General features: G+C 47.4%; 1 protein-coding gene across 1 annotated transcript; it reads left to right on the forward strand.

Moving 5' to 3' along the window:
* The first annotated feature begins 5,912 nt into the window (after positions 1-5,912).
* Positions 5,913-10,220, forward strand: TMEM37 (transmembrane protein 37). The gene is made up of 2 exons (XM_059852622.1): positions 5,913-6,067; positions 6,888-10,220. The coding sequence occupies exons 1-2, from the start codon at positions 6,047-6,049 to the stop codon at positions 7,458-7,460; spliced, it is 594 nt and encodes a 197-aa protein (XP_059708605.1). The 5' UTR covers positions 5,913-6,046; the 3' UTR covers positions 7,461-10,220.
* The last annotated feature ends 1,867 nt before the right edge of the window (positions 10,221-12,087 follow it).

A 12,087-nucleotide genomic window follows, 5' to 3' on the forward strand; every position in this document is an offset into this window, starting at 1 on the left:
GGAAGGAGGGGAGACGGAGACAGAGACGTGCGCTGAAGCCAGCCCAACAGGCAGGAGGTCAGAGGCCAGCTGGCACACACACACTCAGCTCTGCTCTGCTGAGTCTGCAGTGTGCAGGACAGAACCTGGACTTTGGATATGGCAGTAATAAATGTTAACTCTGTGTGTGATAAGGCAGTGTTCCTTCTATCACGCGTCTATGATCAGCTCTTGCACAGAGCAACACAGAGCTGGTTGGCACCCACTGCAGATGGAGATAAGAAAGGGGATGATGTTTTCCTTGGAAATCTCTTTCTGATGGGTTTTGCTTGCTTTTAACAAACATGTGGAGGTGCAACACTCACAGCACAGATTTAACAAATCAGTATTGGTGTGTTGCTTAAGGCCCATAACAGGTTTTTCAACGCTGTGAAGTAAATTTTTCACTTGGGTTAAAAGGCTCTCCAAGGCTGACTGCAGTGTGCAACTAACTCAAAATTCTTCAGTACTCATCTGGAATGATCCTGTTTCATGATGGAAGCATTTTAAACTTTGAACTTATATGACCCTGATGATACTGCTAAAAATAAATGGCAATTGCATTTGCTGCTGTTCAAAATATTTGCTCTTCCCCCAAGTGTTCAGAGCAAACAGTATTGGGCAATACTACTTTGGGGTGACTGACCCATCTAAGCCATTTTGTGAGATTGATTATAAATTAGGGAAACAAAGTGTGTTTTTGCTGGGACAGTTTTCTAAATACCACAGCTGTCACCCCAGAAGTAGGTTTCACACTCTTCCAAGTTGTCAAAGCTGTGTAGAAGTAAGACAGGTCGGTACTACATCGATGGAAGACATTTGAGTGCATTCACAGTAATAAACTCAGAAGGGTAAAAGTTAATGGAAAAAAAAATAGAATCTAATTTTTTTCTTCCCCCCACAAGTCTATGAAGTACCTTCCCATCTATGAATTAGCCAATCAGCTGCTCACTTAAAGTACAAATACCATCAATCCATTTTAGATGGGTCTTCATCATTGATAGAATGAGCTTGTATTTCTGTTAGAATCAGGGTATCCGTGAAAGTTAAACACAGCTTAAATGTTTTGTCCTTAGAATACAGAATTCACGTGGAGCTTGTCTGCAGTGATCTTTTAACTTTCATTCCCAGCTACTCCCAGTACACATACATTTATGGGCTGCATCAAAAGAAGCATCACCACTTTCTTTCTACACCCTGGAAAGAAAAACAATTACATTACTTGGCCAACGCAGCCAATGTAATTAACAAGCACCTTGTTTGGTGGGGACAAACAAGGCAGACACCTTGTTTGTCCCCACCAACTGTGCAAGGCACCAACTTGTGTTTCCCAAAAGGCTGAGACAATGGTATGTCATCTCCTCCTAATAAACACTGCTCCTTTGAGTAAGTTCTGAACTTGGGAGACAGACTAACCAGTTCAATGTACTTGCTACTTTTAAATCTTCTGATATGACTTTTTACTGATAGAAAAAATGTGTGACAGCTGAGAAACTGAATTATTTCCCTCAACTTATGTAGTATTGAAGTATGGACCCAAATTTTTCTAGTAGTGCTAAAGACTTAAAATTGGGTTGGGTTTTTGTTTTGGGGTGTTTTTTTTGTGGGTTTTTTTTTTTTTTGTTGTTGTTGTTTTTGGGGGTTTTGTGGTTTTTTTGGTTAGTTGGGTTTTTGTATTGAATGTATATTTCAAAGGAGATTTGTCAGAATGGTCAGATGCAAATATTTTGAGGTATTTCCTAAGCCAGTGTAACTATTAACAGAGATCCCTGAAAAAGGCTGATTCTGAAGCAGAATGTGTGAGCACCCAGTGCTGGATCTCTGCAATGTGATGCTGAGGTAGGTCTAAAAACTGAACAGAGGTGAAAACACAATTCTTGCTGGAATATAACATCTATTCCTTTAAGCCTGTCCCACTTAGTCTCTCTTCTTCTTAGACTTAACTGAGCTAGGGGATAAAATCACTGTAATGGAGTCCCATATAATCAGCATGTTTCTAACCCAGCTCTGAGTCCCTCAGCAAGCACTGTTTGATGAGGGTGGGCAGTAGGACCTAGAGCTGGCTGCTGGGTATAACTGGGTATTATCACCCTGTGCAGCAGCCCAGGGCTCTCATGCACAGCCAGCAGTGAGTTGGACTGCAGGGACACGTGGTAGCCCCAGTCTGGTGGCCAGTCTGCCTTCCTGTGGCACAGCAGAGGTGTCCAGGCAGGAGGCAAAGTGAAACCATCTGGCCCAGGAGCTTTCTCATCTTTAGTGCTTTTGCATGCCAGGGTGAGTTTGTCCAATTGGCTGCAATAACTTGCAGTGATGGGAGGAAAATCCTGAGGTAAAGTAGTTGTGATAAGGGGCTGCTCGGAGCTGTGTGGGCCTTGGCACAAGCCAAACCCCCTTTTGGTATATATGCTGCTGCCTGGGGCATGGTTCACCTAGGATGACTGCCTGAGTTCCCAGAAGCTGCTGGGCTTGAGCAGCTCGCCAGCAACTTGCTGACTTTTTGCCCCGTTCCAACCCAGCTAGGCTGAACCCAGCTTGAGCTGAATGCAGCTTCTTCAACCTGGATTTCCAGTCTACTACCAGGAAAAAGAGAAGGCAAGAGAACAGTGACAGGAGACAATTAGCCTCTTCCTTCTTTCACATAACACTTTCTACATGCTCACTGCTTTGGGAAGATGCAAAAAAATAAGTAACGTTTTTCCCCCTATAGAAACCTTGGACACCTCCCGAAGTCTCACTCTTCAAGATACTCAAGATCTATTTGTTTCAAAGGTCAGGTCCACATCTCTCTGCAGAGATACCTTGAACTAGGGATCTGACAAAAATGAGGGTTTAAATACCTCATCAGGTGAGTTGCTATGCCAAGAATTAAAGATGTGATCAGAAAGAATTTTATTAAATAGTAAAATGCATTTACAGAAGTAACTGGCTTCAAGGTCAGATGAGGCTGGGCTGGTGGTGCCTCAGTCACTTGTGTTCTGCTTCAACTCTAAGTGATTTTACTTAATTGGGCAATTGCTCCCTAAGCCCCTGGTGAGGCTCAGATTTTGGTCCTGAACCTTCTCCAGGCTTCTGCAGGAGAAAAGCTGGAACAGATTCTTCAGTGTTAAACTTTGCATAGTTTTAAATGAACCAGATGAACCTATTTCTGTGTTGTACAACAGTCTCTGGTAATTTCCATTATTTATGAACACATTTCCCTGAAAACTTTCTCTCCAGGGATAGGATGTGAAATGCCTAGTTAAACAATAGAGAAAAGGGACTTTCTAAACAAAATAATGAAGCTGGCAGAATACCAAGATCTCTACATTAACACAACCAAAAATACTTCTAAAGTGCCTTAAAGGTCATATTTTTTGTTGTCATTACACAGGTGATGTATTTTTCAGACAAAAAATGTTTTTTATTTTACAGCACTGAGCTCTTTATATTCTAATATACCATTTTCACATATGATTTTCAAAAATAGCATAGAGGCATTTGCCCACTTTTTTGTTTTTGGTCTTTTAAAGTCACATAGTATGTTTAGCTTGTTTTGGAATGAGAAATTAAGATAAACTCATTACATTTTAAAAAGGTGCAGAGTTCTCACAGGCTTTCTAAACTCAGACAGCTTTACCAGAAGATATCTCCAGCCAGGCAAGGGCAGAAATGAAGCACTCTGCAACCATCCTCTCCGGGGTGCCTTCAGGAAAGTGACTCTGAAAGTGCCTGTTCAATGCTCATTAAAATTCCAGGTTCAGTTTCATTCTCATTTATATTTGGGGAAACTAAATTAAATACAAAACATTAAAGCAATTTCTCCTTTTGTAGAAAAGGTACCATCCCCTACCACCCTTTTTCCTCAAAGAACAGGCTTGGCACATAACTATATGTTTACTAAAGAATCCAAGTATGACAGGAGAGCAGTTTTGGTTCCAAAAGTAACCACTTTAATTTCCTCATTCATCAAAGGTTTTTATGCATGTGAGCCTTACCATGGGCTTTTACAGGAAAAAAAACCTCTTGCCCAGCAGAATACCCCTCACCGTTAAAAGTTAAGATTTTTAACTGCTGAAGTCATTAGGATGACTCAGATGTTTTAAATGCAGATCTGTGCTTAATGATTTTGCTAATTGTGGGCCAAATTGCGTAATGCTTTGCAGCACTGAGCCAATGTTACAGAAAGCATAAGTTAGTGAGGTTTTTGCCAGATAAGAGTTGGTATATTTTGTCAGGCCCGAGTCTGCATTTGCTCAGCATGATTACATGCAAGCAGCATTTATTCAGCTCATGCAACAAATGAGACAACAAGACCTGTTTGTGCTTTTTGAGCCAAAAAACCATATATATTTTTGAATTTTGAACTTTGAAGTGGAAGGGTATAACAGCAAATGCATGTAATCAGTCTGCATATGCAATGCAAAATGCTGCTAACATGTGGAATTAGGAGTGTTCATAAAGATCTTCTATCAACTGGTGAACTTAAGATGAAAGGGATGTGGCAAGCATCAAGTTTTCTTGCTTGGATAGCACATTCAGAAAACAAAGTGTGTTGTTGACCACAAGCCCACAAAATGAGTTTTGACAACAGACCTTGCAAAGATTTGACATGAGTTGCAAAGGAGAAAATTTCAATTCTGTGTCTGATAGAAATATAATCTAACATTTTATACAACTTTGTAGAGAAACATTTAAACAAAAGATTCTGCAGGAGGAGAGAAATAAAAAGGTCAGCATTTATCCCTAAAATTGAAAGTATGAAAACTAAAGTTAGTGTTGTTCAGAACACTCACTCTTGCTAGAAGGTGTTACAGAAAACACCACAGCAGACATAAATGGTGTTTTAAAGGAAGCACAGTAAACCCTTATGAAGTTGCATAGAGATTAAAATAACAAGACAATCTATATAGATAGATGATTAGTTCAGAAATGGAAGTTGCAAGAAGGGTAAAGTAACAATAACTTCTACCACTCCATATTGGAAAAGGAGATCCTTCCAATGCCTTTTGGCTAGAAAGGGAATGGCCAAATTCTGATCCCTGTGAATATGAGGGAGGCTCAGAACAACGACCTGTCCACTGGACCTCAGACTCTCTGCTGGAGTCAAAATCAGATTTTGGCAGTAAAACAAGAGTTTCTGATGACACAGCAACACCCAGCTTTCTTGGGCTTTTTAAAAGCTGTTTCAGACCAAAAAAAAAGAAAAAATGTTGCCAGTAATTCGTTAGAGGATGTCAAAACATGAGTGAGAAAAAGAGCTAAGGGGTAAAACTTTGTGAGCAGAGAGGTTTTTGCTGACAGTACAGGTAAGATAGGTAAGGTAGAGCAGATAAGAGCGCGCGCACAGCCCAAGGTGCGAGGCCATCGCTGCACCGGAGCCGGTGCCGAGCGGCTTCGGGAACAAACACCCCCGGGGACCGGGCAGCGAGGGCAGCACGGGCTGCTCCTGTGCCCACAGGCGACCGGGGCCGGGTGTCACGGCAGCCCATCACTGCAGCCCCAGAGACGCTGCCGGGGGCTCCTGCGGTGTCCCGGGCGAGCGGGCAGGGCCGGGACAGCCTCCCCGTGCACCAGCGCCCGGCACTACACCACAGCACAGACTGTTCTGGGGGCAGAGCACACCGCGAGCCCTCCGAGGGGTGAAATGCGGGGACACGGGGACACGGGACGGGCTGAGGCTACAGCGCGGCGAGAGGCATCGCCACCGCCCGGCACACCTCCTGCCCAGGGACGTGCTCGACAGTGGGCTGAGGCAGGTCCGTGCCCCGGCCAGAGCAGCGCTGTCCCCACCGTGCGGGGCTGTGGGGGAGCAGCCTTGCTCCGCTCCGCTCCCCTCGATTCTACTCAGCTCAGTTCGGCTTGGTTCGGCCCGGCCCAGCCCGGCTCCGCCCGTCGGGGCCGCGCTGCTGACTCAGCCGCGAGGGGGGGGGGGGGCCGTAGGGCGCCCCGGCCCCGCGGGCGTGGCGGGCGGGGGGGCTGCCCTCCGCCCTCCGGGGAGATAAAGAGCGGCGGCCGCAGCCCGCCCGCGTCTCTCGGCGCCGCCGGCAGCATGACGGCCATCGGGGCGCAGGTACGTTCGCCGCTCTCTGCCGCCGCGGGGCTGCTGCCTCTGCCTGGCCCTGCGCGGCCGGGGTCGCTCCGACCCTGCCCGGAGCAGTGGGGCGCAGCCGGCCGGATTCCCTTTCCCGCCTTCTCCGGCCGGCGGCAGCTCCCCGGGGCCGCGACTCCCCCCTCCCCGCCGCACGTGGCTCTGCGGGGGGACTGGGGGCTCTTGGCTCGACTTTCCATCACATCTGGGGTCCCTTGGAGGGCGCCGGTCAGGCGGGGAAGTGCGTTGCCCACGCGGGTCCGCGGTGCTGCAGCCGAAGATTCCCCCCACTCTCCTCCCCAGCCCCCGGGGTAGCTGAGCCGTGCGACCGCGGGGTGAGGACCGAGGTCCGGGCCGCTGCTGCTGCCGGCTGGAGGAGGAGAGACCGGCTGGCTACCGCTCAGGAGGGCAGTGCTGGGAACTAGGAGCCCCCCCCAGCCCGCTGCTGCCGTCTCCCCCGTCCCAGCCACCGGCCTCCATCCTCCCAGGGGCTGATGGCTTCCTCCAGCCCTGCCACAGCAGGAGGCTGTGCCGCAAGACCGTGGGGCCGGGACCTGGTTCAGCCAAGACCTTTTGTGATCCCGGTCCCAGGCCTTGACGTGGGAGCATTGTTTGTGCAGCCAGTGAGAGCTTCATCCACCCTTCCTTTCTCCTGTGTACAGCCTTCCCCTGCAAGAAGTTTGATGTGCACAAGTAAATATTTTCAAATGCTGAATCCCAGAGCTTTGTCCCTCTGACTTCATTTCACCCCGAAGTAGCACTGTTAACTCTGTTACATTTTTTCCTCATGCTCTTCTTTCAGATGCAGCAGCTGCTGGCACACCGGAGACCACAGAAATCCTTCTTTGAGACACTCATCAGGAGCCTGATCATCCTGTGCGTGGCCATAGCCGTGGTCTTGTCGTCCATCTCCATCTGCGATGGCCGCTGGCTCTTTGCGAGGGGGCAGCTCTTTGGACTGTGGCACTTCTGCACCCTTGGCAACAACAGTGTCCTGAAGTGTGTCACAGACCTCAGCCTGGCCCAGGTGGAGGGGCTGAGCGTGGGAGTGATTCCCATCAGGAGCATGGTGTCCTTTGCTGTTGTGGTTGCCATATTTGGGTTGGAGCTGCTGATGGTGTCCCAAGTCTGCGATGATGCCAATGCAAGGCGGAAATGGGCAATGGGTTCCGTTCTCATCCTCATCTCTTTTTTGCTGTCAGCCACTGGTGTTCTGAGCTTCTCCATTCTGCTGAAGGACCACCTCACCTTCACAGGCTTCACGCTGACATACTGGTGTGAGTTCATCGCTGCCTTCCTCTTCTTCCTTAATGGAATCAGTGGACTTCACATCAACAGCCTCACACACCTCAGGAGTGGGGTAGGAAAAATCTAGGCACAAAGGATGTACCTCTGCCTTTGTGTAATCAGCTTTGCCAATTAGACTGGAAGAAAGAGAGTCTAATGAAGTTTGAAAAGGATGCCCTGTCTTAATTTGTGTGTAAGGACGGGAAGCGTGAGTCAGTCTTGATGCCTGTAGAAGACATACCCACCCACTGATCAGTGTGGAGAGCTGAGCAACACCAGCCAAGCAGAGACTGGGACTGGCTGCTACTGCAATATGGTTTTCTGGAGAAGTGGATCAAAGCAGAGGGTGTCCTGCTAAACATGCAGAGATTTGGAAGACTGCAATCTATCCCACATGTTGACCTGAGGCTTGCACAACACCAGTACTGCTGTGGATTTGGTGTTGCTGTGCTTTTCCTCATATTCTGGAGCCTGTGAAGAGTGTGATACAGCTTTGGTGTGTCTCATGGGTTTGTTGGGTTTGTTCTGGCTCAGGGACAGATGATTTCTGCCTCGCCGTGTTCACTGGTGTGGAGCATTTAAACTCTTCACAGGATCTTCTTTATTTTTCTTTCAAAAGAGAAGGTGCACAGAACTTGATCTGGTCACAGGTTTTGTTTCCTTCAGGCATGTTCCCTTTATCTGTTCTGTTCTTGGTCAGTTTTTTGGGGACACTTCAGACAGAGTAGCTGACCTGGGGCCAGGGGTAGGTGTTGGGTGATGCAGGTGTAGAGGGTAGGGATGTGCTGCTTTCCTCAGGCAGCAGTGCATATCCCTGTGTTTGTGGCCTCTCCCCAGTGTCACCACTCTCCTGCCACCCCTCAAGGACATATGCCAACCGGTCAACCAAACTGGCTGTCTCACAACCCTTGCACAGTTTACAGTAACAGGGCATTGCTCTTGGGATTTTTGGGGCAAGAGGGACAAGCTCTGCAGAGGCTTCATGGGCTGTTGTGGCTGGGCAGACCATGCAAAGACTGCCACAGCTTCGGGGATGTGTTTTGGTTATGGTTTCCACTGGGGCAGTGCTTATCCTGTAGCTGAGACTCCTGTAGCATTTCTTGTGGGAGGAGAAAGCCCTAGATCCTCCTGACCAGATCAGGTCCCTTTCTTCCTCTGATTAACAGTGAGCCTGGGAGGAGAAGCAGCCTGTGATTGCCTAAGGAGGGGCTGATGGGTGCAGCTTGAATCTGTCACCACTGATAGAAATGTTGAGAGACCTGGCCAAAACTATTTTACTAAGGCTGGCCTTCCTCCTGCCAATGTCTGAGTCAAGATCTCTAAAATTGCTACAGCTTTGAAGTTCTCCATGGTGTCTTATGTAAAAGGAGAGAAGACCTCATTTGTAGAGTAGATTGCCCTACATGTGTTCTCCTTGTCCAACACACAGCACTCAGTTGCTCACAGTTAAAAATGTCTTCAGAGTATTTCAGGGTTTCTGGTTTACTGTTTGCTTTGTATCCACTGGTAAAGCTGCTTATATCCTTGTTTTAGAACAAATGTTTCTACATGTTTCATCCCTGTACCTTGTCTGTTGAGCAGGGTTTTAGTTTCATGTGCAACAAGTTTGACACAGTTTTTCACCTGAAACAAATGCATCATAGCACAGAAGTCAAAAAGCCTGTGTATGTGAGCCATGAGTAAACAGCTTTGTCTTTGAAAGCTAAGATTCTTAAGCTGTGCCTGAGCTGGAATGTACCACACTGATGAATGTGCTTCTGTGCTTGCTTTCAGGACAGTCTCCATTCCTTCTTGGACTTCTGTAACTTCTTAAGGCAACACTCCTAAGCCCATTTTGCAATGCAGGTTCAGACTTGGCTTGCTCTGGACAGTGCCAGTTGTATTTTTGCACATGAGTCTGCTCATCTTTCTGTCAACATGATGCAGAGCTGTGCTACCCAGACAGCTCCTGAAGCTCTTGTGATGTTTGGGGCTTTGATGGGGTTCCTTGGCCCATTCTCAAGGACAAGGACTTGTGCCTGTGTCTCTGGAAAACCTCACTGTGACTGTCTGTGAAGGTGCCTCTGGTTTGCTGAATGGCACTGTTGAAGACATGCTGCTGGGCTGAACTTGCACATGCTTGTGTGAGCTGGTGCTGTTGGCTTTAGCAGAGCCATTTAGGCCAAAGAGATCCTGCAAGTTCTGGTCCCAAACTGTTGCACTTTGGTGTTACCAGGTGTACCAGGAGTACCTTAACTAACCAATGATTCAGCTGTGGTGCCTGGGGGTGCCCAGGTAAGGCAGGACAGTTCCCCTACATGTAAGGGTGTCTATGGCTTGTCTAGAAACACGAATGTAACTTCAGAGTGACACTTTGGTGACATCCAGACTTGGAAATCACTTCTGAGTGTACATTCCCTCATGCTAGCAGGAGGCTGTGCCTCCATCCCTTTCCTTGGAAGGCAGCCACAGCCAGACTGGGTTCCAGGCTGGTGCCTCCTGCTCGGGTTAGAGGGAGACTGGACAATTGGCCATTGAGTTCACCCTAGACGTGGTGCAATTGTGAATGATTTTTAGGATGCCCTCTGCCAGCTGAAGAAGAGGCCTTTTGTTGGGGGTAGGGAATCGTCTGGGGAAAATGGAGTAACTTTTTTTTCCAACTGTTTTTTTGTATAATACTGCTCAATTATGCTGGGAAAAGATGCATTTTGACAGTTAAATATTACAAAACAGAGTTGACTTCTCGGAGATTCTTATATAGAGCAACTTGTGCAGCAGTGGGTCACTGTTCATTTTCTGAAGCATTTGGAAGTGTCAAGCAATATTCCTGAAGTTTGTTAAATAAATTGACTTGAAATAAGAACTGTAATTCACTCTTTTTGTCTTTTGATATTGGGGTGCAGATTTAAGGGGATGAGGGAGGTTTTAAATAATCTCCCAGGCACCATTCTGTGTGTTTACCCAGCTAAACTGATGAAGAAATGACTGCTTGGCCCTCTGCCAAGCTCTGACCAAGGGAACTGAGGCTGCTACACACTCCCCTCTCCTTTTCCCTCCAGTGTCTGCACCAGCCCAAGAAGCCAGCACTGCTTTCTTGTCTTGCAAAACAAGAAGGGCAGTCAGCTGTGTTTCTTCGTGGGAATTTGAGATAACCTTGTAGGCGCTTTAATGACTTCCTACTGTTGCATGTGCTCTGTTTACCAGCTAAAGAGCTCTTTCCTGTGTCCTTCACCTTCCTGTTCCCACACTACACCCCGTGTCTGAAGCATCCTTGCTCTTTTCCTCAGCTCTGATTGTTTGGCCTGCAAGAAGTGGTATCTGAGTACAAAAGTATTTATGTGCTTTTCTCAGAGCTCACTGTATTAGCAGGCTTGGTTAAGTGTCAGGAAAAGAGCTTCCCAGCCACACCACTGAATTAGTTTATGTAATCTCAAGTTAATTAGCACCTGGTGTTCTCTTTCCAACAGGAGAGGTCGTTGGCCTGTCTCAGTTTAACATCTCTTAAAAGCAGGGTAATGAACATCACTTCTTGTTAATGAGCCGTTTAGACTTAGCTACTAACTTTAATTAGACACTTGTACACAAGCCATTGCCTGTGGATAAGAATAAGGAAATGTTGATACAGGGCATGCTAGCTAGGGAAATTTCCTGCCTGGACTGTGTTTTCCAGAATCACAGAATGGTTGAGGTTGGAAGGGTGCACTGGAGATCATCTAGTCCAGCCTCCCTGCTCCAGCAGGGTCCTCTAGAGCATGTTATTTTGATCTTAAGTCCCCAATACCTTCATCAGCTGTGCTTGTAGGGACACCAGGAGTGGCGTTGAGCTTTGTTTGCTTTTGCAAGCCACAGGAAGGTGATTACAAAGATATATTACATGACTGTCCTCACCTGCTTTCTCTTTCCTTCTGCTGGGGCCGATGGTAAGCTGATAATAGCCCTTCTTCTCAACCTTCTAAGACAGCTGGCACATGCAAGAAGGGCCTCATTTCTGGCTGAAAACAAGGTCTGCCCCAGGCAGTGTCCTGGAAGGGGTGTTGCCTGAATTCCTGAGGCCTCTCACCTTCACTGGACCCAACCCCATTGAATTGGTACCAGCCCTTCTGAAACAGCCCATTTCAGCTCCCCTGCACTCAGGCATCGCACAATGTAATTATTCACTGAACAACTATTGGTTTTTGCTTCTGACAGTTTTGCTAGGAACTTCCTTGTTGCCAGTGTTGGAAAGAAAATCCATTAATGACTTCCTCTTAAATTCATCAGCTCCTAGGCTGCTGATGCTCCTGCTGGCTTGCAGAACAACTGGCTCCTCAAGGCATCTGGGTTGAATAGCCAGAGGCTGTCACCAGTGTCCCTGAACAATGACAACTACTTATGTGAAAGGTGGTACTCAAGTCCTGTTTACTGGTAAAGCCACCATATTACATTGAATATCCAGGAGCAAGTGCAATGAAAGGAAAGTGGGTGGGCTCTATGAATATGGAGTTTGTGTTCACCCTCTGTGCCTTCATCTCCTGCCTTTGCATTGCTCCCTGAGAGCTGCTTTCCTGCTCCTCTTCATCTGCTTACAAACAAGTCGATGTCCCCAGAGCTAAGCAGCTCTTTCCTCTGGCATCCTTCAGCACAGCTAAACAAGCAAGATCCCCAGCAGTGCAGGGAGCCTTTGTAGTGCCTGCCCAGGAGATGGGGGAGGTAAGTACCCATTCCCCTGTGGTGGTGGTTGGCAGCAGCTTCCAGGA

The sequence above is a fragment of the Haemorhous mexicanus genome, chromosome 8, assembly GCF_027477595.1.
Source record: "Haemorhous mexicanus isolate bHaeMex1 chromosome 8, bHaeMex1.pri, whole genome shotgun sequence".
In the NCBI taxonomy this organism is placed as follows: Eukaryota; Metazoa; Chordata; class Aves; order Passeriformes; family Fringillidae; genus Haemorhous; species Haemorhous mexicanus.

Coding starts and splice junctions, on each gene's coding strand:
- TMEM37 (XM_059852622.1), top strand. CDS start 6,047: ATGACGGCCATCGGGGCGCAG. Junction 6,068..6,887: donor TGACGGCCATCGGGGCGCAG/GTACGTTCGCCG, acceptor CTCTTCTTTCAG/ATGCAGCAGCTGCTGGCACA.